Source organism: Drosophila sulfurigaster, chromosome 2R (assembly GCF_023558435.1).
Source record: "Drosophila sulfurigaster albostrigata strain 15112-1811.04 chromosome 2R, ASM2355843v2, whole genome shotgun sequence".
Taxonomy (NCBI): Eukaryota; Metazoa; Arthropoda; class Insecta; order Diptera; family Drosophilidae; genus Drosophila; species Drosophila sulfurigaster.
In genome coordinates, this window is record NC_084882.1 from 29,024,736 (window position 1) to 29,049,614 (window position 24,879).

At 43.7% G+C, this 24,879-nt stretch overlaps 5 protein-coding genes across 6 annotated transcripts; 2 read left to right on the forward strand and 3 right to left on the reverse strand.

The window, feature by feature from the left end:
• Positions 1 to 400: 400 nt before the first annotated feature.
• On the reverse strand, positions 401 to 6,046 carry LOC133836780 (zinc finger matrin-type protein CG9776; the record flags this gene model as incomplete). Its single annotated transcript, XM_062267369.1, is given in 11 exon segments — positions 401 to 605; positions 792 to 2,841; positions 2,843 to 2,855; positions 3,135 to 3,271; positions 3,349 to 4,041; positions 4,104 to 4,291; positions 4,440 to 4,470; positions 4,655 to 4,827; positions 5,025 to 5,234; positions 5,370 to 5,637; positions 5,639 to 6,046. Coding segments are annotated over 11 exon segments (4,182 nt in total), but the record flags the coding sequence as incomplete, so codon positions are not given.
• A 513-nt stretch (positions 6,047 to 6,559) lies between these two features.
• Positions 6,560 to 9,749, forward strand: LOC133839053 (augmin complex subunit dgt6). Of its 2 annotated transcripts, none has more exons than XM_062270374.1 (4): positions 6,560 to 7,581; positions 7,642 to 8,094; positions 8,156 to 8,670; positions 8,733 to 9,749. In XM_062270374.1, exons 1-4 carry the CDS (start codon positions 6,705 to 6,707, stop codon positions 8,886 to 8,888), a joined length of 2,001 nt encoding a protein of 666 aa, XP_062126358.1. In that variant the 5' UTR covers positions 6,560 to 6,704; the 3' UTR covers positions 8,889 to 9,749. The 2 variants fall into 2 exon arrangements, with proteins under 2 accessions (XP_062126358.1, XP_062126357.1); XM_062270373.1 differs by having other exon boundaries at positions 6,562 to 7,581; positions 8,156 to 8,676.
• LOC133839066 (choline transporter-like 2) lies at positions 8,986 to 15,885 on the reverse strand. The gene is made up of 4 exons (XM_062270392.1): positions 15,770 to 15,885; positions 15,125 to 15,450; positions 12,132 to 12,482; positions 8,986 to 12,063 (listed from the first exon to the last, which is right to left on the reverse strand). The coding sequence occupies exons 3-4, from the start codon at positions 12,453 to 12,455 to the stop codon at positions 10,015 to 10,017; spliced, it is 2,373 nt and encodes a 790-aa protein (XP_062126376.1). The 5' UTR covers positions 12,456 to 12,482; positions 15,125 to 15,450; positions 15,770 to 15,885; the 3' UTR covers positions 8,986 to 10,014.
• Positions 15,886 to 16,114: 229 nt separating this feature from the next.
• Positions 16,115 to 21,594, forward strand: LOC133839065 (yemanuclein). Its single transcript, XM_062270391.1, is given in 9 exon segments — positions 16,115 to 17,399; positions 17,455 to 17,550; positions 17,552 to 17,677; positions 17,738 to 17,818; positions 17,820 to 18,603; positions 18,662 to 18,809; positions 18,877 to 19,116; positions 19,175 to 20,019; positions 20,021 to 21,594. Coding segments are annotated over 9 exon segments (3,498 nt in total). The 5' UTR covers positions 16,115 to 17,150; the 3' UTR covers positions 20,950 to 21,594.
• LOC133839056 (beclin 1-associated autophagy-related key regulator) lies at positions 21,204 to 23,766 on the reverse strand. The gene is made up of 2 exons (XM_062270377.1): positions 23,321 to 23,766; positions 21,204 to 23,256 (listed from the first exon to the last, which is right to left on the reverse strand). Exons 1-2 carry the CDS (start codon positions 23,647 to 23,649, stop codon positions 22,035 to 22,037), a joined length of 1,551 nt encoding a protein of 516 aa, XP_062126361.1. The 5' UTR covers positions 23,650 to 23,766; the 3' UTR covers positions 21,204 to 22,034.
• Positions 23,767 to 24,879: the final 1,113 nt, after the last annotated feature.

The window sequence follows — 24,879 nt, forward strand, 5'->3', positions numbered from 1 at the left end:
ACACATATAAATACATACACATACTGACAAGAGCAAATATTTGTAACTAATATTGAAATTCGTGTACCTATAACAAAAGAACAAACGAGAAATCAAAATATATCTATATATAGTGTATATTTAAATAGCAATTGTAATGGAAATTTTGTTAGGGGATTATCAATCAACTTTATATACATACATATATATACGTACGTACGTTCGATCGTTCATCCATAATTGTTGTTGTAGCATCACTATTTTTTATTAACTATTAAATTAACAATAAAACAGTTTTAGGTGCCATTTGATAATAAAGAAAAACAAAATTAAAAATGATTATTTTAATCTTACACAAAAAAAAAACTTACTAGATCTTACGCAGTGAATCCTTTTTATTCATTTATTAATCTGACAATAGTTGTGTGGTCTCATCATACATATATTACATACATATATGTGCATTTATTAAGAACATTTCGTCACATAAACACAATCATACATAGGCATAAAGTAAAACTAATAAAAAAAGTGAATGAAATTTTGTGGACGCGCCACCCAAACTGCAGCCGCAATGATCCTTCATCCACCCAGCTTCTGATGTCAAATCGCAGCTTACAACGCATCTATGGATAATAGTATATATATATATAGTACACAATTGTGAGATTAGAACGAATGCAATGTGAATTCTAAGAGCTGAGAATATGTGTATTGAGTGTGGTGTTTATGAAGATGTGGGTGCAATATGCGATGGATGTGATGAATGTGCGTTGTGTGATGAAGGATGCACCATTTCGTTAACTACATACATTGTGCGGCCATGTCATTGGTGTCAATGCCCAGCATGGCCAGCTCGTCCAGCTCTGCCTGACGTCGCAGCTTCTCGCTGTCTGTGGGTGAAGCAGGCGGTTGTGGTATATCGGCCACATCCAATAGCACTTCACTGGTCTTTGATTTGATCTCGACACCATCGCCAGGTAACTCTGCTGGCGGAGAACAGGGCATTGGTATGTCCTGTGCTGCCATCTGTTTCACGCTGTTTGTGTGCGACACGGAATTATCCGAATTGCCATTGGCCAGCTGGGAATAGGCGCCCTGAGACACCTCATCGCCACTGATCGGCATGGGCGAGTCCACTGACTTGGAGGTATCTTCGTGCACAGAAGCTGGCATTGAGCTTGATGTGGTCTCTTCAATGGTCACCATATGTATGCCCTGCCTGGCCAGATAATGCAGATTTTGTTCGTCCAGCACCGGTTCATCGTTCACAATGGTGGTGATTGTCTGCGGCACCACAGGCACTTGACTGCTATCGTCGGCAGCATCATCCTCGGGTCTATCCGCTGGGAATATAATGTTGAGGGCTTCGGCCAGATCCTTGGGCAGCTCGCCGCCCTGTGATGGGGCGCCAGTCACCAATGGCTGCGGTTCCAGATCTGTTTCGACCTCGTCAATGCCCGGCGGTAATACATCCTCTTCGCCATGGTCCTCGTTGCCCAGCTGATCACCATCGAGACCATCCGAACCGTCTGCATTTGTACTTTCGCCAGGTGGCGGTGGTGGCGGACAATGGGTCATGAGGTTGGCAAACTGCACAGGATCGGGCATCAGTTCATCGTAGTCCATCATCATGCCAGCGTCGGGATGAAACGGTGGCGCATTGCCAAAGGCATCCTCCATCATGGCCATTTGAATTTGTGCCGCTGTTGGGGCATTCTGACGCACTGACGACGGCGCCATGCCCATCTGCGGTGGAGGTGGTGGCGGCGGTGCCACGCCCATGCCATCCACAGAGCCGCCATTGGTATAGATGCCCGCCTCATTATAGCCGGCTGCCGTCAACGCAGTCGTTGCGGGAGGCGGCTGCTTCTTAAGTACGGGCATCTTGCCAATGAACGGCAACTTCTTGCCGCCAGCCGCTGCTGTTGTGCTCGCTGTGGTGCTTGTCTTGCTTGACTTGGGCTTCGCGGTCGCGTCCTTTTTGTCCCGCTTCACCTCGCTCGGTTTGCGTTCGGGCACCGTGCGTGGCCGGAACTCGGAATGCTTAACCACGGGCCGTTCCACGCGCTCCTCCGAATGGCTGCGACTGCGACGCCAGCGTGCATCCCGTGAGCGACTGCGACGATTGTTTCCACGCACTGGCGAACGCGAGATGCGCCTGCGTGTACGGCTGCGTGATCTGGAACGCGAGCGCCTACGATCACGGTCACGTTCACGCTCTCGGTCACGATCACGGCCGCGATCGCGTTCACGATCTCTATCACGTTCTCTTTCCCTTTCACGATCACGATCCCGATCCCTGTCGCGTCGATCACGATCCGAGCGACCGCGGCTGCCACTTCGCGGCGAGGGACTGCGTCGCTTGGAGTTGTTACGTCTACTCGCTTTCTCATCAGCTACCGAAAATGCGTTCTTTCTCTCCTCCGTGGGGCGCGGCTTTCCTTTCAGCTTGCCCTTAAGCTGCTCGAGCAATTTCTTCTCACTCTCACTAATCACCGGCTGCACTGTGTTCCATTGCTGCATCATCGCTTCGTCGCGCTTCTTTTCGTCCTCCACTTTCGCATCGTTGCCGCCCGACGCTTGTGTCCATCTGCCGCGCTCACTTGAGCCAAGCGTATCCTTAATATTGGGCGGCGGCGGTGCCTCGACTTGCTGAGCGACCACCTCCGGCTTGCCAACGATGGGCGCCTCCTGCTTACGCATTGCTACACGTATCGAGGCGGCATTGGCTGCCGGCGCAGCTTCCGCTTTCTTTGATGATTGCCCATCTTCGCCCTCATCTGATGACGAACTGTCCGTTGATGAAGATGTGCTATTCGCATTCCGCTTGTGCTTCTTGCTATGCTTGCGCTTCTTTTTTCTTTTTATCACCACTGAAAGATTAAGAGAAGATATGCAGGATATAGACATTTATGAAAATCAATAATGAAATATAAACTGACCAACGATTGGTTTCCCATCTCATTTTGACATTTGTAATTCAAAACTGTCTCAAATCGAACACCAATCAAAATTTATAGCCAAAATTGTTAATCTAAATTGTTAGGTACAACAGTAGTTGATAGGAAAGTGCTCACTGCTAACTAATTTAGTTATATTAACTCCTTTCAACTCTATATAAATAATATCTATTTAGGTGCGGGAATACAGACCTCTTCTTTTTGCGCTTCTTGGTTGTTTTATCTTCATCCTTCTTGGCCTTTTTGAGCTTCGCCTCCTCGCCCTCCTTCTGCTGTTGCTGTTGTGCCCGCTCACGTTTGCTTAGCCATTCGCTTTCATAGTTTAGCTGCTTTTTTAACGAACGCCTGCAATTAAATTCGAATTAGCGATCATAGAACAATCAACACTAATTGAGCGCACACTTACATCGTATTTGCTGCCATGAGTGCGGGACCTGAGATGCAATGAGGCGCAGTGCAAGTCACCAATCCAGACACTGCACAATTTGCAGTACCAGGCGCTGGCGGGCACCAGAAATTGTAGGCCACGAACCGGCACACGCATTGTCGGCGCCTTCTCGATGGTGGGGAAGGGATCGTGATCGATGCCCACATGCCAAGGTGTCTCCATGGTCTCGCGATTCATATGCTCTTCGGCGTGCAGATGCTTCAGATAGTCGCGTGCCGTCTTTGGGAACACGCCACAGCTCTCACACCAATATTTCTCCGAATCGAAAAATACATAATTGTAACTTTGGGTTTGAGATACCGTTGTCTTGGCTGTAGCCTCAGCTTGTCGCTGTTTAGCTTTCATCGACTTTATCGCTCGATTCTTGAGACGATTTGTTGGACTGCCATCGCCATTACCGTTCTCCTCATCACCCTCCTCATCCGACGATGATTCCGAGGAACTGCTTGAAGACGAACTCGAATCGGAGCTGTCGCCAGAGCTTTCACTCGTTGTGGAAGTTGCAGCCGCATTTCCGCTTTTTGTGCCCGCTGGACCTGGTTCACTTTTAGGCGTCTCCTCGTGTTCCTCGTCGGCCTCCTCATCACCAATGATGCCGCTCAACATGTCGATGACATTTTCAATGGTATCCAACTTCTTTTTGATTTGTACCTGCAATTTAAATGTTGAAATTAGTATGTAGACTTGAATGGTATCTCATGATTGATACTGACCTGCAGACGATCGTTTTCCTCAATGAAATTCTTAGTGGTTGGCGATGGTGGCGCCTCGCCAGCTGTTAAATCATCATGTTGCTCCTTCAGCACTTTCATTTCCTTCTTCAACAGCGATACCTTCTTCACGTAATTGGTGCGTTGCTTCTTCAGCTCCTCCTTTTGATTCTCCGCTTCCTGGGCCACAGCTGAGTTGATTTATCGAAGGTTTTGCGAGGGGTAAAGAAAGAGAAATGAATTAATGCATATTCCCAGTGGTGGATTTCAAAAGTTCAAATTTCATTTACAAAATGCAATCTCGAGTGCATTTCACGGCCAAGTATCGCACACACACACAACCAACGTTGGCGGATGCGTTTTGCCGGAACTGATCGGATCGGATCGTAGCGCAAATGCGGGTCTGATGGGCTCTATGGGTATCTGCTGTCTCCTCTCTTGGGTTTATTGTAGTGCGTGCTTTTGGTTGGGGGCTGACGGTGACGACGTTTTATTGGTGACTGAATGCCGCTCACCACGCGATGGACGAGAAGTGTGTGTTTTAGTCTTTAGACACAATAATACGATACACAAAAACAACGACAAAACTGTTGCGCTTTGTTTAAGTAATTTAACGAATACAATAAATATGTAGTATATATATTAAGAGCTGTTCGTGTGAGCTCTTGTTGTGATTTTATAGCTAGATACTGAATGTCTTTACAATGCATATTAATGTCTGTTTTTCCTGTTATTTTGTTGTAGCGCGTTTTACAATTAACGAGTATACAAATTTACATTTACAAGTTGTTTTTTTAATTTTGTTTTGCATTTTGTTAGGGACGCGTAGTAACCATGACAACAATAATAGAATATATAATGTGAGAGGTTTGTATGTGAGAATGGTCGCCAAGTAGCCAAGTTAAAATTCATTTCCACACTTACCATCTTGTGGTGGCAAACCTGCGCTCTCAAGCGCCGGTGCTGCTGGTTGCTGCTCCTCCATAATGCCCGATTGTGGCGGCAGCTGCTGTTGTTGTTGCGGCTGCTGCTGTTGTTGTTGTTGTTGCGGCGGTGGCTGCTGTCCCATGACATCTGGCGCTGCTTGAGGCACGGTTGCTAACGTCTGCGGTAGCCATACTTGCTGTCCATATTCTAGAGAGCAAAAAAGGCAAATGTCACTAAGTTAATTATGCAATTCAATGAAGCACAAGCAGCACTTTGCTAAACCTTGTGCTATTGGTTTAATTTCTAGCTCATTTAATTGCTACACACACGCTGTTTGCTTACCATTAACACCCCAGGCTCCATAGCCTGTATTGAAGTCGGTCGCCTGCGTAGGCGGCGGGCCTTGCATTCCATAACCTGGCGGCGGTCCTTGCTGCGTGAACGCATTTGGCGGTGCCATTCCATACTGATGACCATACACATCGGGCGCACCATACGGTCCCGGAGCATACATCGCCGTAGGCATGACGCCATAGCCAGCGGCTTGGGCTGGATGTGTTAGTTGTGGCTGTGGCGCTGGCATTGGCGGCGATGCCGGCTTCTTTTTTGGGTGACCAGCGCGATGACGGACTCATGCCCCGGCCGCCACGTGATCTGGAGCGTGAACGCGATCGGGAGCGTCCATAGCGACCACGACCACGACGTGGTGGCGAGCGTCGACGATCACGGTCGCGATCCGGCGAGCGGCGTCGATCGAATCGACGTCGTGGCGGATAGCGACCATATTCCGGCGAATCATAGCGACTGCGGCGATGCGCGGGCGGAGGTGTTGGGGAACGAGATGAATGTGAGCGTCGGCGACGCATGGGTGGAGGTGATGAAGCACCGTGGCGCGAATTTGAGCGTCGTCGTGATGTTGAACGTCGACGTGACGTTGATTTGCTTTTGCTGCTCTTGCGTGATGATGCGCGCTGCGATGCGGTGCCGTCGATAGCGGCAGCGGCCTCCTCGTTTTTTTTTCACTCGCATCATTGCCATCGACGCCGGGCGGCCCGTCGTCCAGTGGAGCGCCCATTCGCTTGTCTGCTGCTGCTGCTTGGTTTAACGCAATGCCGTCAGCCATTTTGTATAGAGTGGCGCAAACACTCCACTTTAGTCACTTGTCGCTGCAAACGGACGTACACTTTTTGATTTTTATACGTTTTGTCTTTTTTTCTCCGACGAAATTGGCAGTAGAGCTGCAAAAAAGAATGTCGATATTATCGATAGGCTGTGCGCTATCATATATACTAGTATCGATAACAAACACGCATGGCTTGCAATATTTTTAAATACCACTTTTTGTGTTTTTATAATATTGTAAGCAAATTGAAAAGGCTATTTAATAAATTATTCCTACAACCTTAATACTATTTTAATTGCGAATATCAAACAATTGTAAATGGCATATCGATATATACATGATTGAGTACAGTGCTACCACACCTTATTTTTTTTAATTCAAATTAACAGACTAAATCGATTACCTTGTATATCGATATAATATGCTTGATGTTGCACTTTAAGTCCGTCATCTTGAAATAGTAGCGCCACTTTATTACCTTATCGAAAATTACTAAATAATTAAGTAAATAAAGTAATTGCAGTGTAGTAAAATAGTATTAGTGAATTGGAAACATGGATCGCACAATAATTGCGCCTTGGAAGGCCGAAGAAAAGGAACAAAGTGAAAAGCTACACAAAAAGCTTCAAGGCTTGTCTTTGTTGTGTCCCATGACAGACGAAATGATCAAGTTGCTATCTTGGGATATGTTTCTGAAGTCGAATCAACCTGCCTTCTTTCAAGTGATGCACTATCTGTTTCGCATCATCGATGCCGTTGAGTTTAAACGCCGTTTCTATTGGCCCATCACGGACAAGAAGTCCGAAGCAAATTTTCGAGCCAGTACTGTGGATTATCTCAAGCATTTGAATGAGAAGCATCAGCTCAATTGGTCCAATATCAAATCGTATCTCGTTGTTATGCCTGGCGGCATGAAGTTCATCAATTTCCTCTTAGATCTGGTAGGCTTCGTTGTCCAAGAACTAATTAAGCAACGGGAAAAAGCCTTGTCATTGGACAGCGACATGACAAATTTGCGGGATTTGAATGTGCAAAGCATGTCCAGGCAAAATGTCTTCATGAAAGAGTATATCTCGGCATATATAGATGAAACGAAGCAGTTAACAGCTCGATTACGCCAAAACACTCAACAGATCAGAAACATATTCACTGAGATTGCCAACAAAACCGGAGTCGACGAAGCGCTTCTATTGAATGATAAGTTTTTGGAGGATTTCGAAGCACACAATCGTCTTAAATGCAAGCGAAAGATAGGCATGCCCATGGAGAGAATCTCAATGCTAGAGGCGCCACAATGTCAGCTCAAAGAGGACATGGAACAGTTCTTGGCCAGACTGACGGAACAAAAACTCCACAAAGAAGCTGCCGACAGCACGCTTCGCAGCATTCAAAAGTTCTTTGGTGCTGCACCAGACGCTGGCAGCGCATTAGGTGAGAAGCCCACTCGAACTTTAATCTAAGTAGCAGTAAACCAACAATATAATCTTGCAGGTAACGGCATGCGACTTGGCACCATGTTGTCCGCTTTAAATGATATCAGTGAAACAATTGCGGAGCAGTTGGATGCCAATAATCAATATGATCAAGAATCCAATGAGTTTCGCACTACAGAATTACGAGAATTGCGCGATAAGCTGCAACAGATCGAACAACAAGTAAACGAAGTAAACAAGAACTTAAACTTGCGTATTAAAGAGCAGACCGGCAATGTTAGCGGCAATGCATCACAAATGCAGCACACGATGCAGAACTTTCCCAATACCCCATTGCGTTCACTGAAGCCTCCAACTAACATCGATAGTCACGCGCTGCTGATGAAATTCGTGTCCACACCACCCATCAAACTGGATGCAGCGAGTGGAGTGCGCAGCCTTCAGGTGCGGTTGCCTTTGCAGGACGACTTCAATGCCAAACAGTTCGATACCACATGCAACAGTTTGTTGGGTAAACGATTACAACCTTATATGTATCTCTAAACTTTGCTAAGCATTATTATATATTGCAGTGCCAGTGCCGCCACGTTCAGCTCGCAAGATAAAGCAACAAAATGAAGAGGACATGAACAACACGGACATGAACAACACAATAAATCGCTCCAAGATACTCGATCCCATGCGACTGTTACGCACCATCAACAAGAAGTCCGCGCAACCAAAAACAATTGCTCAACCAAATCTCTCAAGCTTGGGTAGCAAATGGAAACAGATGCAGGCGTCGTTTGGTTTCGAAGATGTCAATGTCACAGCTGCTCCAACCTCGCCAAAGGCCAATAACTCCACACCACAATCACCTTTTACACCCTTGAATATCAACGATAATACACGCATCGAAAGACTGCCTGATACAAGCAGCAACAACTCGTTGTATTCCAAGAAAAGCGCTGCCGTAAAGAAAGTGTTGGATGCATCGCTCAATGTGCAGAATCTCAGCACTTCGCCGTCGGGACGATTGGAGGCACTGGTGCCGGGTCCTATGATAGAGTCGAAGGCACCTACACCGATTATACTGCTCAACGATTTAGTATACGTAACTAAAGCTAGTCATTTCCCCTTGTATTGTTAATGATTTGTGTTCTATTTTAGGAGTCGGAACCAGCGCAGTGCATCAACAACGAAAACGATGGCAATCAGCTCAATCAGTTGAACTGTTCCAAATTTGGCGATGACTTCGCGGCATTTGGCGATAACGACGACTTGCAGAACATTAGCGATAGCGTGCTCAACGATATATTAATATAATTGTCGCAACACACAGTTTTCAATTCATGTTTATTATTATATCAGATTGAAAATTGTAAAACTTATTGTTCTAATTAGTAATAAGTAGTATGTATTCATTTAATTTGTGTATGAATATATGTGTTTTACTTTGCGCTGTTTACTGCCATTGTGTTAAATCAATTTTTCAACCAGTTTATATAATTAGAACATTTGCTTAGCAAAATGATAAAATATAGTACTATGTTTATGAATGTGATTCAAGTTTGAATTCAATTTTATTAAATTCAAGTATGTATTATGCTCACAAAAATTAAGAGAAACTCAAAAATAAATTCAAAATGTGCATAAATAGTTGTAAAAGTTAAACAAAAATAAATACCTTATGGTATGTTCTCTTTTTCAATCTTCATATTTATCTCGCTAACAATTTGTCACTGCTTAGCCTTATAATTCATTTCATTTCAAGTCGTTTCATTATTGATATCTCTGAGATTTAAGTTAAGTTCTTCGCAACAAATTGCACAATATTGCTTTTGGTTGTCTTTAGAATTTGTATATATATATATGTAGTATGTTGTATATATTTAGATTTATGCCTCTTCTGCGCCTATCACATCATTTTTTCATTTGTTGAGCACCCAATTTCAATGATCGCGCTGAGCCATAAACATTTGTATATGAGTTAATCTACTATGTATATGCGCATGAATTACTAATTTCTTGTTATTCTATTTACACTTTACGAGATGATGCAAATGATATTGTTCTTTTTGAATACATATTGGCAAATGTGGAACATAAGATGGTTTACATTTTGTTTACATGTAGCATGTAATATAAAAAAATTGATTTGCAGCTGACCCTAATCAAATGTTGCCACCATCTAATCAAAAATTTATCATGAGCAATAATCGCGCACAACCCGTTGGTTATTATATCGTACAATAAATATTTGTATACATGTATATATATATCTATGTATGTTTTTAGAAATATGTCTTATATACTCGTATGTCGACCAAGCAAAGCTCTTTTTTCTCATTCTTCAACTACATTTTGCACTGTCATTTTCAATGGTTCCTTGCATATTGCTTTGGTGGTGCGTTATATTGCTAAACTCCTTACTCCATTCTTCATTTCCGCTCTATTTGCTAAGTCGCTGACGTTGTGGCAATTTATTCTTTTTGCCCAATATCTTCATTAACTGCTTGGACATGAAATATGGTTTCTCGGGTGTCCCGTCGTTGCGTTCACAATCCTCCAGGAAGCAGAGGAAGAGCGTGTCCACGGCCATCGAGTAGACGCCAAAAAAGACGCTGGTTATGAGAAAAGCAGCAATTACCACCACTGTCGTTGGCACGGCCTTGTGATTTAATTGGATTACAGACGGATTGTTGTCCAGGAAATAGTAAGTAGCAACACCTGCGCCTCCCGTGAGCAGTACTTTGGACAGAAAGAATAGAAAGTCGGTGACCTGATCCAAGGTGACGACTCGCAAAAAGTTTCGCATAAGTAGATTGAATGCATCCTTGGCACTGGAGCAGAAATTCTTTCCATGAATAGCGCACATAATGTACGCATTGCGATTGAGGAATCGCAAAAAGTTCTCCAGCAGCCAAAAGAAGCAACGCATGCAGCACAAAATGGCTCGAGTGACGGCATTATCATACTTCTTCAACTTATGATCGATGTACTCCAATATCAGACGAATTGCTCGGCAAATGGCCAGAATGAGCGAGCCAAATGCCAAAGTGCCCAGATGATAGATCGCTGTCTGGCAGAAGGCATGCGTCAGCGTAAAGTATGGAACATCTCGCTTCTTGAATGTCCAATACCAACGGGCAAATGTGGCAGCCAAGACCATGTCACTAAAGCCCGAAATGAAGAAGCTCAGCCAAAGGAAGCCAAAGATATTGTATGCCATAGACCAGACCACCTTCGGTGGATTGGATATCTCGTTGAAACTGCATGTAGTCTCAATGCACGACTCAACCCGTTGATTGATGTAACAGTACTGCTGGAATATCTCTGGATTACAGGCTGCACCCACAGTGTAGTTAATGGCTGGACCATTGCAGACACATTGCTCCTTGGTCACTTCGCCATTTTCGCCAATACGTCGCACCATCCGAAACGATAGATCGCCAATGGATCCGAGATAGAGGCCAACACCAATGGCAAACGCAATGGCCACGATGTAGAGTGCCCATGAGAAGATGGGAAAGAAGACGGTGCTGATGACGGTGCTCACCGCTTTGCTGCCCTCCTTGGTCAATGCGATGGCAATGCGAATGCGCTTGCGCAGCACAATCACAAGCAACAGAATGATCACAAAGCAAACGCACAGAAATATGGACAGATACAACCAATTGTTGGCATTCTGCAGCAGATTCTGCAGCTGACTCTGCAGATTCAAGGCGTGGTGCGGCACCGTCGGCGTATTCTTCCAGAATGTGTACTGCTTAATGCTGTAATAGATGCCCGCCATCAGTCCGATGAGCACGCCAAAGATGGAGAACCAAAGTATGGGCGCAGCCAACCAACGCATCAGTGAGATGAAAATCAGCGAAGCAATCATTGTCAGCAGCAAAGTGGTGAGCACAATCGTTGCCGAGTTGACCAGATCCTCAACAATCTCCTCACCCAGTCGTTGGGCATCATGTGTGCCATTGTAGAAATGAGCCACCAGGTTGCCTACCATTTTGGCCAGTCGTGTGTCCGTTTGCATCATCTTCTCCTTGATGACAGCACCATTCAATTGCTGGCGACGACATTGTCCCACCTGCTCATCGACTGGCACCTGTCGTGGGTTTGTTTGTGGCGCCACAAGAGCTTGTGCATCGCTTTGCAGAGTCAATGCCATTGCCTGCATTTCCAGCTCTTGGCTTTGGCTCGCATTTCCCGGCAGCAGCAATGGCAAGTCGCGACGATTGCGAAACAATACCCTAGGCAGCAGTTCACACAGTTGATCCGAGAACTCGAACATGCAACGATTGAGAAACGGTTCACTTTTGATGTAATAGCGAGCACAACGATTCTCGTCAATGGCGCGTTGTATGTCTGCCTTGGAGTAAATGGCCGCCTTATCGGCATCTGTTTTGCAGATAAGACGCTGCTTCAAGTCTTCGAAACTCTTTGTGTCCTTCATGCTATCCCACACAAAAGTCTCCGAGGGACACTTCTCAACACAAACCTACAAAAAATAAATAAATTATATACTAAGTGAAACCTTTCGATTCTATTTGTTAATTCTTCACTTGCCTGCGGTGTTTTGCAGCCCGTTATGGGTACCAACGGATCGATGCATTGGTCCAGATTGAAGAAGAATAAATAGTTTTTCTTCAGCACGCTGGAGTCTTTGCCACACTTCTGATTGAACATATCCGTTGGGATCATAAGAGTGTTGAGATTTCCATTCCTTAGCGCATACTGGGCGATGAATGCCCAGCCGCCCAGGAAAAGCAGAAAGATAATTAGACATGGAACATCGGTGCAGCTGCGATCACGTTGTCGTGGTCCCTGAAAATTGCGATCATATCGCAATGGTTCACCATATTTGTTCATCAGCTCTACGTTCTCAGTCATCGTGTATTGTGTCGTGTTGGTCGCTCTCTGGAGTCAAATATAGAATTGAAAAGCTGTCATTAGTCTCTAGAATTGAACGAAAACACGTCAAACGTTTCTTGTGTGTTCCATCATCACAAAAATTGATGGCACAAGCATGTATGTTTGGAAATGTAAATATAATACATCTAATATAAGACATACTATATATGTATGTATATATTTTCTTTGGGTTTTTTTTTTAACAAAAACAAATCGTGATTTTTCATTGAATTTTTGTAGAAAAAATGTTCTCAAAAACTACTCTCAACATTAAACTTTATAGTATAGTATTGTTTGCTGTAATTTAGTTTTTTTTTTAGGATATGCGTCACTTTTTCAATTAGAGACCGATTCAATGATAAAATACTACAAATGCTTCCTACGCTATTTATGCTCTAAATGATATTACTTTTGTGTTCTTTGACAATACAACTGATACACATACTATATGTACATACATACACAGATATCTGTATATGTCTGCACTTATAAGACCACTTCTCGAAACGATATGATAAAAAGATAATTTACATTGATGATTCATCCACAACAACGACGAAGCCAATGCAATTTCAGCAAAAGCGCAGTTGAACCTCATTCTCCACCGCAAGGGGGATTTATTTACTTATTTGCTGAGCATACGAACAGCTGAGCGAATGAAGTTCATTTTGAATCATAATTACACGTTAAAAAATAAATAAACGTTATATAAATAAAAAAAAAACCAATTAATATATATAAATTTAGTCTGAAATTCCAGGAAAAAATAAAAACCAATTAATATATAATATTTATATGTATATATTTCTAATACTCATAATTTCATGCTATGCTGCTGTCAGCATTTATAGTACATACTGATTACTCTTGTTCTGAGAGCAATAATATTACATACATATATAAATTATTAGAAACTCTGATTCTATTATTTCTGACAGTATTATTTATGGATAATTCCATGGGGAAATTTGTCCCTTGCGAGACTATTTACAGTGCACTGCAGTGAAAATAACATAAACTGAAACAATTTTAAAAATAAGTGAATGTTATTCTTAAAGCTCTAGATAAGCACTATATTTAGAGCTAAGATTGATTTTAGGAACTTGATTTGTTTTTCGATAAAATATATATATTCGTTCATTTTTTGGTTTTACGTACGAATTGGTTAATTTTTGCAGAACAGAAAACAAAACAGAAAGAAAATTTCAAAACCATTATTAGCTCTAATTAAAGTACTTATCTAGAGCTATAAAAACTTTTCTTATTTTCAAAATTGTTTCAGTTTATGTTATTTTCAATGTAAAGAGTCTCGGGGCAAATTCCGTCATGGAATTACCCATAATGACACTATTGCTATCGCAACTACCACAATGCGACTTTTTCACTTGCAAAAATTGGCAATAATCCTAAAACTGAAATTAACTTATTTAAATAAAATAGAATCGCTTAAAATAAATACTTGAGTAGTTTCATTAGCAGCCTCTACACCTTATTGCACATAAGAATTAAGTGTAGAGGTTGTTAAGCACAGTGTACTTTAAAAATGTTATCGCTAATGCTAAAACTACAAAAAATACTAAATCATAGCTTGTCAAGCAGGTTTATAGTATTAGTTACACATCTAGAAGTTTAAGCTATCTCGTGGTTATTTTTATCTACAAATTACAAAACCTTCATCTCGATGTTGGGCTAGCAGAAAAATCATGTGATTAAATAACTAAAAAAGAAAGAGTATTTAAGTTTCGGTGCACAAAATAAAACGATTTTCTTTTGTTTATGTTTAGGAACAAATGAACCAGAATAGACAAACAATATCTACATATGTATGTACATACTTATAGATGACTTTTGATGATGTGCTGCTCTACGATAATAATAAACGTGATCCACGAGAAAATCAGCCGATTCAGCTACCGGCAGCAAACAAAACAAAGCAGCAAACGAAAATACAGAAACATACAAAGCAAGAGCAAGAATAGCGCAAAAAGCATTGCGCAAATTGACAATAATGACGCATTAAAAGTGAGTTAAATTTAAATGAATTGTGACCGCATACAAGCCAACTTGTTGCACGTTTTGGTATGTTGCGATTGTTGTGATTGCGATTGTTGTAATTTGTTACTGCTCTGTGTGGTTGTCTGCCTTGCCACTGTTGACCAAAAAAAACAAAAGTGATGTGAAACCAGTTTGTTTTTTTGGGGCCTAAAACGGGTGCCGCTCAAAATGAGCGCTGATATTTTTCATTGAAATGCTTTTGGCTTTCCAATGAAATTGAAATTCATTGCACCACAATTGGAAAAGGGGAGAAAACACAAGGCGACGACAACTACGACACTACTCAAGGTCATTGAGCGCAGCTCTGCAACACTGTTTTGTACAAAATGCAGTGCAATAGGGGCTGGGCGGAAGTGTGGGTGGAAAGAGTGGAGACAGAGAGTGCTGGAAAGTACTGTCATCTTTGTTTGCCTTTAATCATTTAATAGTCATTTAAATTTCCCAGAGATAGCAAACAGATGAAAGTCAAAAAGTAATTGCCGCTGTTTTCTTCGGGTCCTTATCGCAAATTGACAATTGTCTTTGACTATTTGTTTTTATAGTAATGAACACGAGCACAGTTCATATTAATTACTAATGGCACTATTACTCACCTACGTGCGTATGTGTTTTTTACTCCCAGTTGGGCAGGCAACAGTTATTGTGTATTGAGACAATGAACAAGGTGGCTCTTTCTTCTTTATTGTCTCCACATATCTATGTTTACCGTTATGTGTGGGTGAGCTGTAACTTTGTCTGCTGCGTTGCAAGGCGCGCGATTCCTGCGTCTCAGGCGAAAGTCACTTAACGACTAAAGTGGCTGCTGGTTGCCTTTGTTAAAGTTTATTTCGCGTACGTTGCTCTCGGTCACTCGATGTCAACAACACGTCGTACGAGAGGGGCACAATTATGGAGAGGGGGTCGAATGAGTTGATTGTAACTGCAAGCACAAGGGGCACAACATAAATATACCAAAACACACATTCACACAGCAGGTAACCACAGGCTACCGAGTTTTAAACACTCATGTGGTGGCACACTTTTATTTATTGCACACTATTTTCTGATAAGACCAACGATTTTTGTTAATGGCTGGCTTGCAATTTTCCACTCGAATTGCTTAACATGCAACTTTATATTTTGTAGTTGACATGCACATACATACATAAATAAAGTATCTCTCACACACACATACACACGCGCAGACACTTATAAACCAAAAAAAGAAAATTCAATTAATTATAATTTGTAACACTCACTTGGCGTACGCTTTGCGAAGCATTCAGCTCCGATGCACGCAATAACACTGAGAGGGGAGACACTGGTACTAAAGACAGCAGCTCCCCACTTGCTCTCAGCTGTTTCACACGCAGTGTTGTGCAGCGCTCAAAAGGTAGTCAAAACAAAACCAAAAAGTGTAGTGCACACTGAAACATGACCTGCGGCTAGGATATTTTTTACCGCAAACCTAGCACGGCTAACAAATTTGTCACCAATAAATAAATAAATGTCAATAAAGAATAAACTAAACTACAATTGACCAAAAATTTATATAAAAAGCATTTGCAATGAGCAATATATATATACACTTTAAATAAAACAATTTAAATATTGTAAAACACCGTGGGTCATGTGTTTTATAGCTTTATAAATTCAAGTTACGAGACTAGGAACAAAATTAGTCCTACATTATTTTTCTGCAAGTCAAAGCTTGTATTAAAATTAAATCTTAGACGCTTTCAAGCACGAAGTGTGAACAGCTCAAGGGAGCAACAAAAGCGAGACAGACATATTGCAAATCTTTTGCCCAGTGCTGTGAAGCGCGCCAATGCATTAATTGCGGGGTCGGCGGCATGAGTGCAGTGAAAATGTTTAGCGTTGAAGACGACGGCACAGCGCAAGCAAAGATTTGATTAACAATTGTAGAAAACTGTGCGTAAATTATGCAAAGGCCACACAGCTAATGCAATTAAAGAAGCGCGTGTGCAAATAATACATTAAAAAGCTCGCCAACCTAACGGTGTTTTGGCCAATGTGATTTGTATTTGTTGCCGCCGGCTGGACGCCAAAACTGCAAAAATTTATTTTCAATTGCAAAAAAAAAGTGAAGTGAAGTGACGACAAAATAGGAGAAAGAAAAGTCTGTGTGTGTGTGCTGCACATTTGAAGCGTGCAATTAACGCAAATGTGTTTTTAGCAGTTCGTCGGGACACTTTTTTGTTTTATTAGCAGAAAGTGAAAACAGTGCATAGGAAGCTGGTAAAGAGTATTTGTGGTGTACGTGCAGAAGAACAAGCAGAGCAGAGAACCAGCAGCAGTAACAGCAAACAGACATTGCACAGGAGGTGGGGCCCGACATCGCCGTCGCTGTCACAGTCGCGTCGTCGTCACTACCGTCGTCTCTTTGTTGTTGTTGCCTTTCCGTGCGTTGTTTTTGTTTGTCACACATACAAAAAAAAAGAGCACGCGGCGTGCAGCAGTCTGCGAAAAGGGCGGGAAGGCAAACTAAAATCATTTACGCTTATTTATTTCAATTCCTTCGGTGTGCGTGCGTGTGTAAACTATTCGTTGCATTTTACCGCGTGGCATTGTGGCGATTCCATCAGCCTCACGATTGGGGGGGCGACGGCGGCGTAAGAAATGTCAAAGCTGGGCGAGCACAGGCGTGTGCAACTCACCACAATCAGCAGTAGCATCAGCAGCCATAATGCTGTCCCTCCGATGCTGTCGCGCTTCGGCGACTTTCTCGACACCGATACCGCGTTGCAGTCCAACAGCAAGGGCAACAAGAACTCAAACAAAACGATACGTCTGCAGCTGGAATTGTTTGAAACGGATTCGTATCGTTATCCCGAATTCAACTACTCCAAACTGTTGCATCTGGAGAAGGTAAGTTTAACCAACAAACTACCACCAATCTCTATTAACGCTTGTTAATCTTTAGAAAAAGGCAAAAATGCTGAAAGAGAAGGCGGCCAGCAACAATGGCAACAATAATGATCCCTTCGCCGACAACGATGATGATGTTGCGCGCATTGCCAAAGGAGCTGGAAGCCAAGTATGGCAACTCTTATGCACGCGGACGTGGACGTCGCAAGAAGGACGATTTTGTCGACATTGGAATGGGTTACGACGAGTCTGATTCGTTTATCGACAACACCGAGGCGGTAAGCTGCAATTGGATGATTGCTTGCTTGATTATTTTGTTAACGAATTTCTTTTTATAGTACGATGAAATACTGCCCGAGGAGGTGGAGACTTTGGAGGGTGGTTTCTATATTAATAGCGGCACCTTGGAATTTAAGAATCCCGTCAAAAAAGTCACATACCAGACGCACCGATGCCATCATTAAAATGCCAGAAAGATCACGTAAACGTGTGGTGTCCACAAGCTCAGATGATTCCTCGGAAACGTCGGAGTCGTCCAGTGAAAACGAACAGGAAACTGCGGCCAATAGTAAATCTAAAACTAACAACAATGCCGACAACGACGACGATGATGACGACGAGGAAGCCGAGGAGGAGGATGATGACGACGATGATGATGACAATGATTCAGACAGCGATAGCGAAAGCATTGATGGCTCCGACAGTGACACCGACAGCCTAGAAGATGATGAAGAGAGCGGAAAGTCTGTCAACACGAATGTAAAGAGTAAATTCAAACCTAATGCTGTCAAACTGCCCAAATCCAGTGCAGATGCGAAACCAAGAGCGAGCACAGGCAGTAAGAAAACGAACAGCAGCAGCGGTAAACTGAATGTGATTGGCTCATCCTCATCATCGAATTCACCACGTCCCAATGCCATCGACAACTCAGACACCGAAGAGCAGCGACAGACACAGCAAGCTCAAGCTCAATCGCAGGCGCTCAAGAAGGTGGTCAAAACGACAACTGTGAAGGATATGCTAAAGGCGAAACGAGACAGTTTTCTTAAGTCACAGGGGCAGGTTGATGGACCGTCCAAGAGCGTGGTGAATGGCGAAGTTAAAATTACGACAACATTGACTGTGGACTCGAGCAGTGAAGACGACGACAGCGACTCTGCCAGCGAGCAAGGCAAAGTTGAGAAGTTATCAAAGCCAAACGACAGTAAGTAAAGCAGCTTGGAATCCTATTCAAAGTTGGATTAACGTGCACTTTCTTGTAGATCAACGAACTGCGGATACTACACTGCCGGCCAGTCTGGATAAAGAGATCCTGGGCAACATCAACAGCTTTAAGGAAATGGTCAGAAGCAGAGATTTGTGCGGTAGAAGATTTGATTTTGACAGCAAGCTAACAGCTCTGCTGCTAAAGTGAGTAATTAGTATTTTTTCATTATTTCTAGCTTCACTAATCTGTGTGCACAAATATTTGTTCTAGAATCTATGAGACACTGCTGTGTTCAGAGCGCAACGAACGGAACATGGTATTTGCCCATCTGGAATACCAGCTGCAACTGCCCAAATATTTTATACTGCGTAGAGCGAAGGCGCTGCGCGCCCGAGAGGAGAAAAACAAGACTACAGCTGCATTGGAGAAGCTGCGCAAAGCGGTTGCCGAATTGATGCCCAAGGCCATTGCAAACTACGAGATCGAATTGCATCGATTTGCGGAACTAGCGTAAGCTCTAAATGATTACATAGTGCTGAGATGTTTTTGACTATTCCAAATATTACAGGGCGGCTGATGTCAATTCGGAACATCCGCCAAAGATGCCTCGTAAAAAGTTCCAGTGGAGCAATGAGTTGCGCGAACTGCTTTACGATGTATACCAAGCACGCTGGATATCGTATGCTGTGCTGGGGAAGCGAAAGGATTCGCTGGAGCAATTCATCAATGGGTACCTAAAAGACAAAGTCGTTGATGTGTGGGCCACGGGCTGGATGCGTTACGAGGAGTTGCAGCGTGAGATTGAACGTCACAAGCACGCAAGCAAAAAGCAGAAAGAGAAGGCAAAGAAGTTGTCGCTGCCACCAGCAGCGACAGCAACCACAATTACCACCACCGCAATTCCAACAGCAACTAGTGTAATTGCCTCACCACCAACAACATCAGCAGCAGCAGCAACAACACAAGGCAACAATTATGCAAAGCAATACGATGAACTGACGCTGATCGAGCAGAGTCGGTCGCGTGCCAATTCCGATACGGATTCAGCTACAAGTGCCTCATCAAGTAGTCTCAAACGCAAACTTGAAATGCCTGCCAATGGACAGCAGCAATCAAGAGCGCCCAAGCAGCCGGCAACAGTTAAGCCACCCAAAATCAAGTTCCAAAAACAATTGGAGGCCAAACTGGCGCAGATGTCACAAGCGAACAGCATACAAAGCATACAACAACAGACGCAAACGCAACCGCAACCAATTGATTTATTGCAACTGCCCGCTGTCAACAATTACCTGAAGCAATTGGATGATGTGACGGTGACAGCACAGCAGATCGATCGATCGCGTGCCAATTCCGATACAGATTCGGTTGCAAGTGCCTCATCGAATAGCCTAAAACGCAAGTTGGACAAACCAACAACGACCAAGGCCACAGCTGTTGCAAAGCCGCCCAAAAAAGAAGAAGCAACAGCAGCAGCAAGTTTCGCAACAACCTTTGGCGCAGCTCGACAATTTAATGGTACAGCCATCAACCTCGGCGCAGGCAGCGGCAATGAATGCAGCTGTTGTGGCAGCTGCAGCCAGCATGCTGGAGTTGGCATCGCCCACCAAGCAAACGGATCACAGCATCAACAGCATTATGACGGCAGCAAATCTCAATGTGGCGGCCATCAATAGCAATGCACTGCTCAGTGGTGCTGCGGCAGCATTACATTCCACAACGAGCAACGCTGTAGCAGCGTCTAAACCCTTGTCGCATGTCATCAATCTCGACTACTACAAGAGTCCAAGCGAAATACTACAGACATCGCAGCAGCTGGCAGCCAACAAATGGCAAACAACGACGACGGCGACGGCGCCACCGCCTGCTGTTGTGCGTTGCGAGAGCAGCAGCGAATCGGATGGCGTGGAAATCGTGTGTGTTTATCCAGCAGCAGTCAAGGTGATACACTCCAACACTAAGGCACCGCGCTCCAAGGCGAGTCAGAAGAGCAAAGCAACGTCTGTGATTAGCACAACGGGCACTGTGGCTAACGGACTCAATGGGGCGGTGGGAGGCCATCGGCAGCAGGATAAGAGGTTCACTTATGGTCCCACCAGCAACAACAACAACAATAACAATGGCAGCAGCCCCAAGCTGGGAGCTGGCGTCATACGCTCTTCGGTGCCAACGGCTGCCTACGATTATAGCAATCCACAGATATTGAAAACGCTGTCGGCACTCGAGAAGCAAATGAATTGGTCACAAAACGCACTGCTTAATGCAGCTGCCGCGAATGCTGGAACGAATGCAGGTGCGGGTGCCGCACCAGCAGCTGGTCGTGGGACAACATCGTCGCATCAATGACATTCGCTGAATGCCGCTGCCACACAGCCTCCTCCACCAGGAGCGGTGTCGATGTCGGCATTCTACAATCACGAACAGGCAGTGGCTGCTGCCCTAGTGCTCTCATCGATGAGCGCATCGGGACGCTATGATGCCTACGATGCGCAGCTGGGTCTGTTGAATGGCTCGCTGGCTGCCGCACAGCAGATTGCAACATCAACAGCAGCAGCAGGAGCAACAGCGACAACAACACTGCCACAAGTATTTTTGAAGCCTTCCCCGCCGCCGCCTTCAGCTGCTGCTGTCGTCGATGGAGGTGCAACAAGTGCGCATGCGGCACAGCTGCCCACTAAATATGTTTAGATCTTACACAACTAGTACATAAAGTTCTAAATTTCCTCTGCAGATGCAAGATATATCTCCTAGAGTTGAAGACGACAATGACGTATAGTTTATAGGTTTCATTACAATTAAGTCGAGAGGCCCGTTTTCCTTTCACTACGTTTTGCAATCTCCCCGCTCCCAGCTCCCCACTTCCCACTCCTCAAAATTGGCAATATGTACATTATAAATCCCAGCTATATCCAGTTGATCTGTGTGCGTCGCATCACTGCCACCAAAACTCAAGGGAAATGTTTAAAATGAGAGAGAGAGAGTGAAAGAAAGCTGTTCAATATATATATATTTACATGTGTGTGTGTTGTACAGTACAGTGTATGCAAAAAGCAAAGAAATGAAAAGAAAGGGAATGCCAGAAGTCGGTGTCATGCTTCGACTCACAACAATTTGCTGAGCATGACAGCAAAAAACATCAAGTCCACCAAACTGGAAGAATGAAAAAAGTATCAATCGAGTTGTATCTAGTTATCTATAGTGAACCAATTTTTATTAAATAAAAGCAAAATAAGTTATATATATATAATACAAAAATAAAACGTAAAATTAATGCAAAATTTTGAATAATCCACACTTTTCTACTTGAAGATGATAAGTATATTGTGATTGGAAACTTTCTCTCTCAACTTAAACTCTAATTTGTTTTGTTAAAATTTAATATGTTAAAAGTGTGAAGAGACAGGTATGAAAAGTAATGTGTACATTAGTGTTTACTTGATCCAGCGCAGCATTGAGGTGATGCGATTGGCGGCCATTGCAATGGTGGACTGTTGTGCCACCGCAGGTATTAAATGGGACTCTTGCAACTCCTCCGGCTGCTGCGTTGCGCTGCTGCTCACACTTGGCACCGCCTCCCAGTCCAAACGCAGCGAACTCTCATCCTCTGACTCCGATTCGGTGGCCGTCTCAATGCCGATGAGCAGCGAATCTACCGATTTCATCAACGGCGCATTGTTCACATCCAAATGGCCATAACGCCCCAAATCACTGCGCTCCAAATCCAGTATGGCCAATATATTCTCCAGCGTATGCTGCTCATTCAACGCACGCAACTTCACCTGCTGTGTGTAGGCCAGATACATGATATTGTTGTTGACGCGACACACTTTGCGCAGAAACTGCTCCTCGTTGAGCAGCTTGCGACAGAAGTCACCATAGGCCAGCTTATGTGGGAGTCGCACATTCAAATAGAAGCTGAGCAGCTGCGTCAATTGGGCCGTATAGGTGAGAGCACCAACAATGCGATAGGCCTCAAAGCGACTTGGGGTAATCTCATTGGCCGTCGCCTTAGGCACATCGTCTTTGTTGTCGGACAACCAGTCCAGATACGCCGAGTAATCCCCATTGGCGGGCAACGATGGACCCACAATGCGGTACTGCACCTCACTGATGCCGCTGCCATGAAACACCCACTTGCCCCGAATATACGATGTGTTCTTGGCATCCGCCAGAGCTGCAATGGTTTCCGCCTCCTCGCTGCGTTCGGCACACACCTTGCGTTGCTGTTCATCACGGAGTACAACCTCGCTGATGGGGAATATGTAGGTGACAAGCTGCTGTATGTCTCGGCGTGCCGTCTGCTTAATGCTATCCAGCAGTCCGAGATGTTGTTGCCGCAGCTTATCGATGCGCATTGAGCGATCGATCACATAGTCCTCAAGCATCTTCACTTTTGTCGGATACTTGGGCAGATTCTTGCGCTTCTCAGCATTCGCCTGACGCAGTTCATCGCGCTGTTCGTTCAAACGCTGCAGTCGCTGCGTTGTGCTGCCGATCAGCTGTTGCAGCAGCTGCAGCTGCTCCCGCTTGGCGCGTATGGCAATCATGCGATTCTCGTTGCATTTGTGCTGCTGGATGAGATGTTCGTAGCGACTGCTGTAGCTCTTCAGGCCCGCCTGCAGATTGATGTACTTCTGTTGCTTCTCCGTTAGGCTATAAAATACAAACGGAATAGTTATTATTGTCACCACATGTGTGTGTTTGTGTGTTGACCAACCTTTCCGTTCGCTCAGCAGAGCTATGAGTAATGTTGCCATTTTTAACACACGTTCGACAATGCAGCCGACGCTGATGCTTGCAACATAGCGGACATCGCAATCCAGCTACTGCTGTTGTTGTTGTATTTACTGTTGCTGCTGTTGTAGCTGCTAGTGCTGTATTTACGTTTTTTGGTTGTTTCTTTGTTGTGGCATTATTATTGTAGCCTACAACGCCAACATCACAGACATCGACCACATCTTCGTCGTCATCGTTTTCAGAGACGCTGGATAATTGAAAGTTTTCAGGTGCTTTGGAGCTTTCATCGGAGCTGGAACTGTTTGCCATCACAGTCAAATCATTGCACTTTAATATGCGTAGTCTTCAATTTTCATTGATAATTGTTTTTGTTATTGATACTTTTTCCCTCTTCTGCTCACTAGCTCACTCACTCGTTCGACTAGTGCTGACTAACAAACTAATTTGGTGTTAAGTGTTGTTATAGCCTCTTTCCACCGCACGGTTTTCTTTGGTTTTCTTTGGTTTTTTCACGTTCAGGCCGAATGTTACGTTCGCCCCATGTAAAAACCCATAAGAAAAAGTCGGTTTTTCTACGTTCGCGAGCTACGTAGAAATAGCGAACGCACTTTTTGGGTAATTATGCGATATTTTGATCGATATGACAACGAAAAAGAGCTCACCACTAACAAAACAGCTGACATTAAAGTGCGCCAAGGTATGAAAATAGAAAAATAAAAATTTTATTTTGCTTTTTAAAGCAAATTTTTTATATTTTAAATGAGCCAAAAAACTCGAAAGCCGTCAATATCGTGGAGTGGCATCCACAAGGCTATGTTGTTCGAGTTATGGGAGGAGAAATGTAGTGCCTTTTTTGGCCAATCCACAAAGGCGCTCCACAAGGATGCCAAACTCCTCCCTATTAATTCGAAAATTATCTTCAAAAAATGATTCGTTGTTTCCAGGAACATCGCGCTCCTAAAAACACCCATGCCGTTGCTAAAAAGTAAATGTATTTATGTAAATATTACATTGCTGCCAGCAATGGCCTATACTCTATACTTCGCTAATTTTCCCTCCACTTCGTTAAAACCCTCATAAAAATTCTGCAATTTAATAAAATTTTCCATTTTCAAATGCGCGTGCTGTTTTTTGAAATGTTCGCCAACTCGTGTTTACATTTGAACAGCTGATATTTCAGAGCGGCCATATTGAGAATTTTACCGTTGCCCATATTTCTCGGTTCGTGCAGATGGAAACCCCGAAACGGGACTTTAAAAACGTAGAAAAACTGAGTGAGGTGGAAAGAGGCTATTAGATGTCTCTTACCATTCCAGGGCTGCATTACGATTTGCGCGCCAATTTCGATTTAGTCTAATCGATGGGAGTGGCTTTGTAAAAAGCTGTTGCTAAATATATTTAATATATGCTAAATATTCTAATAAAAATTATAAATATTTAAAAAAGGCATTACACTTTATTTAAATTAAAAAAATTGAAATTTATCGTCAGCTGTTTGGTGTGCATTCAAATTTAACGATCGCTTGGAAATGTTCTCAC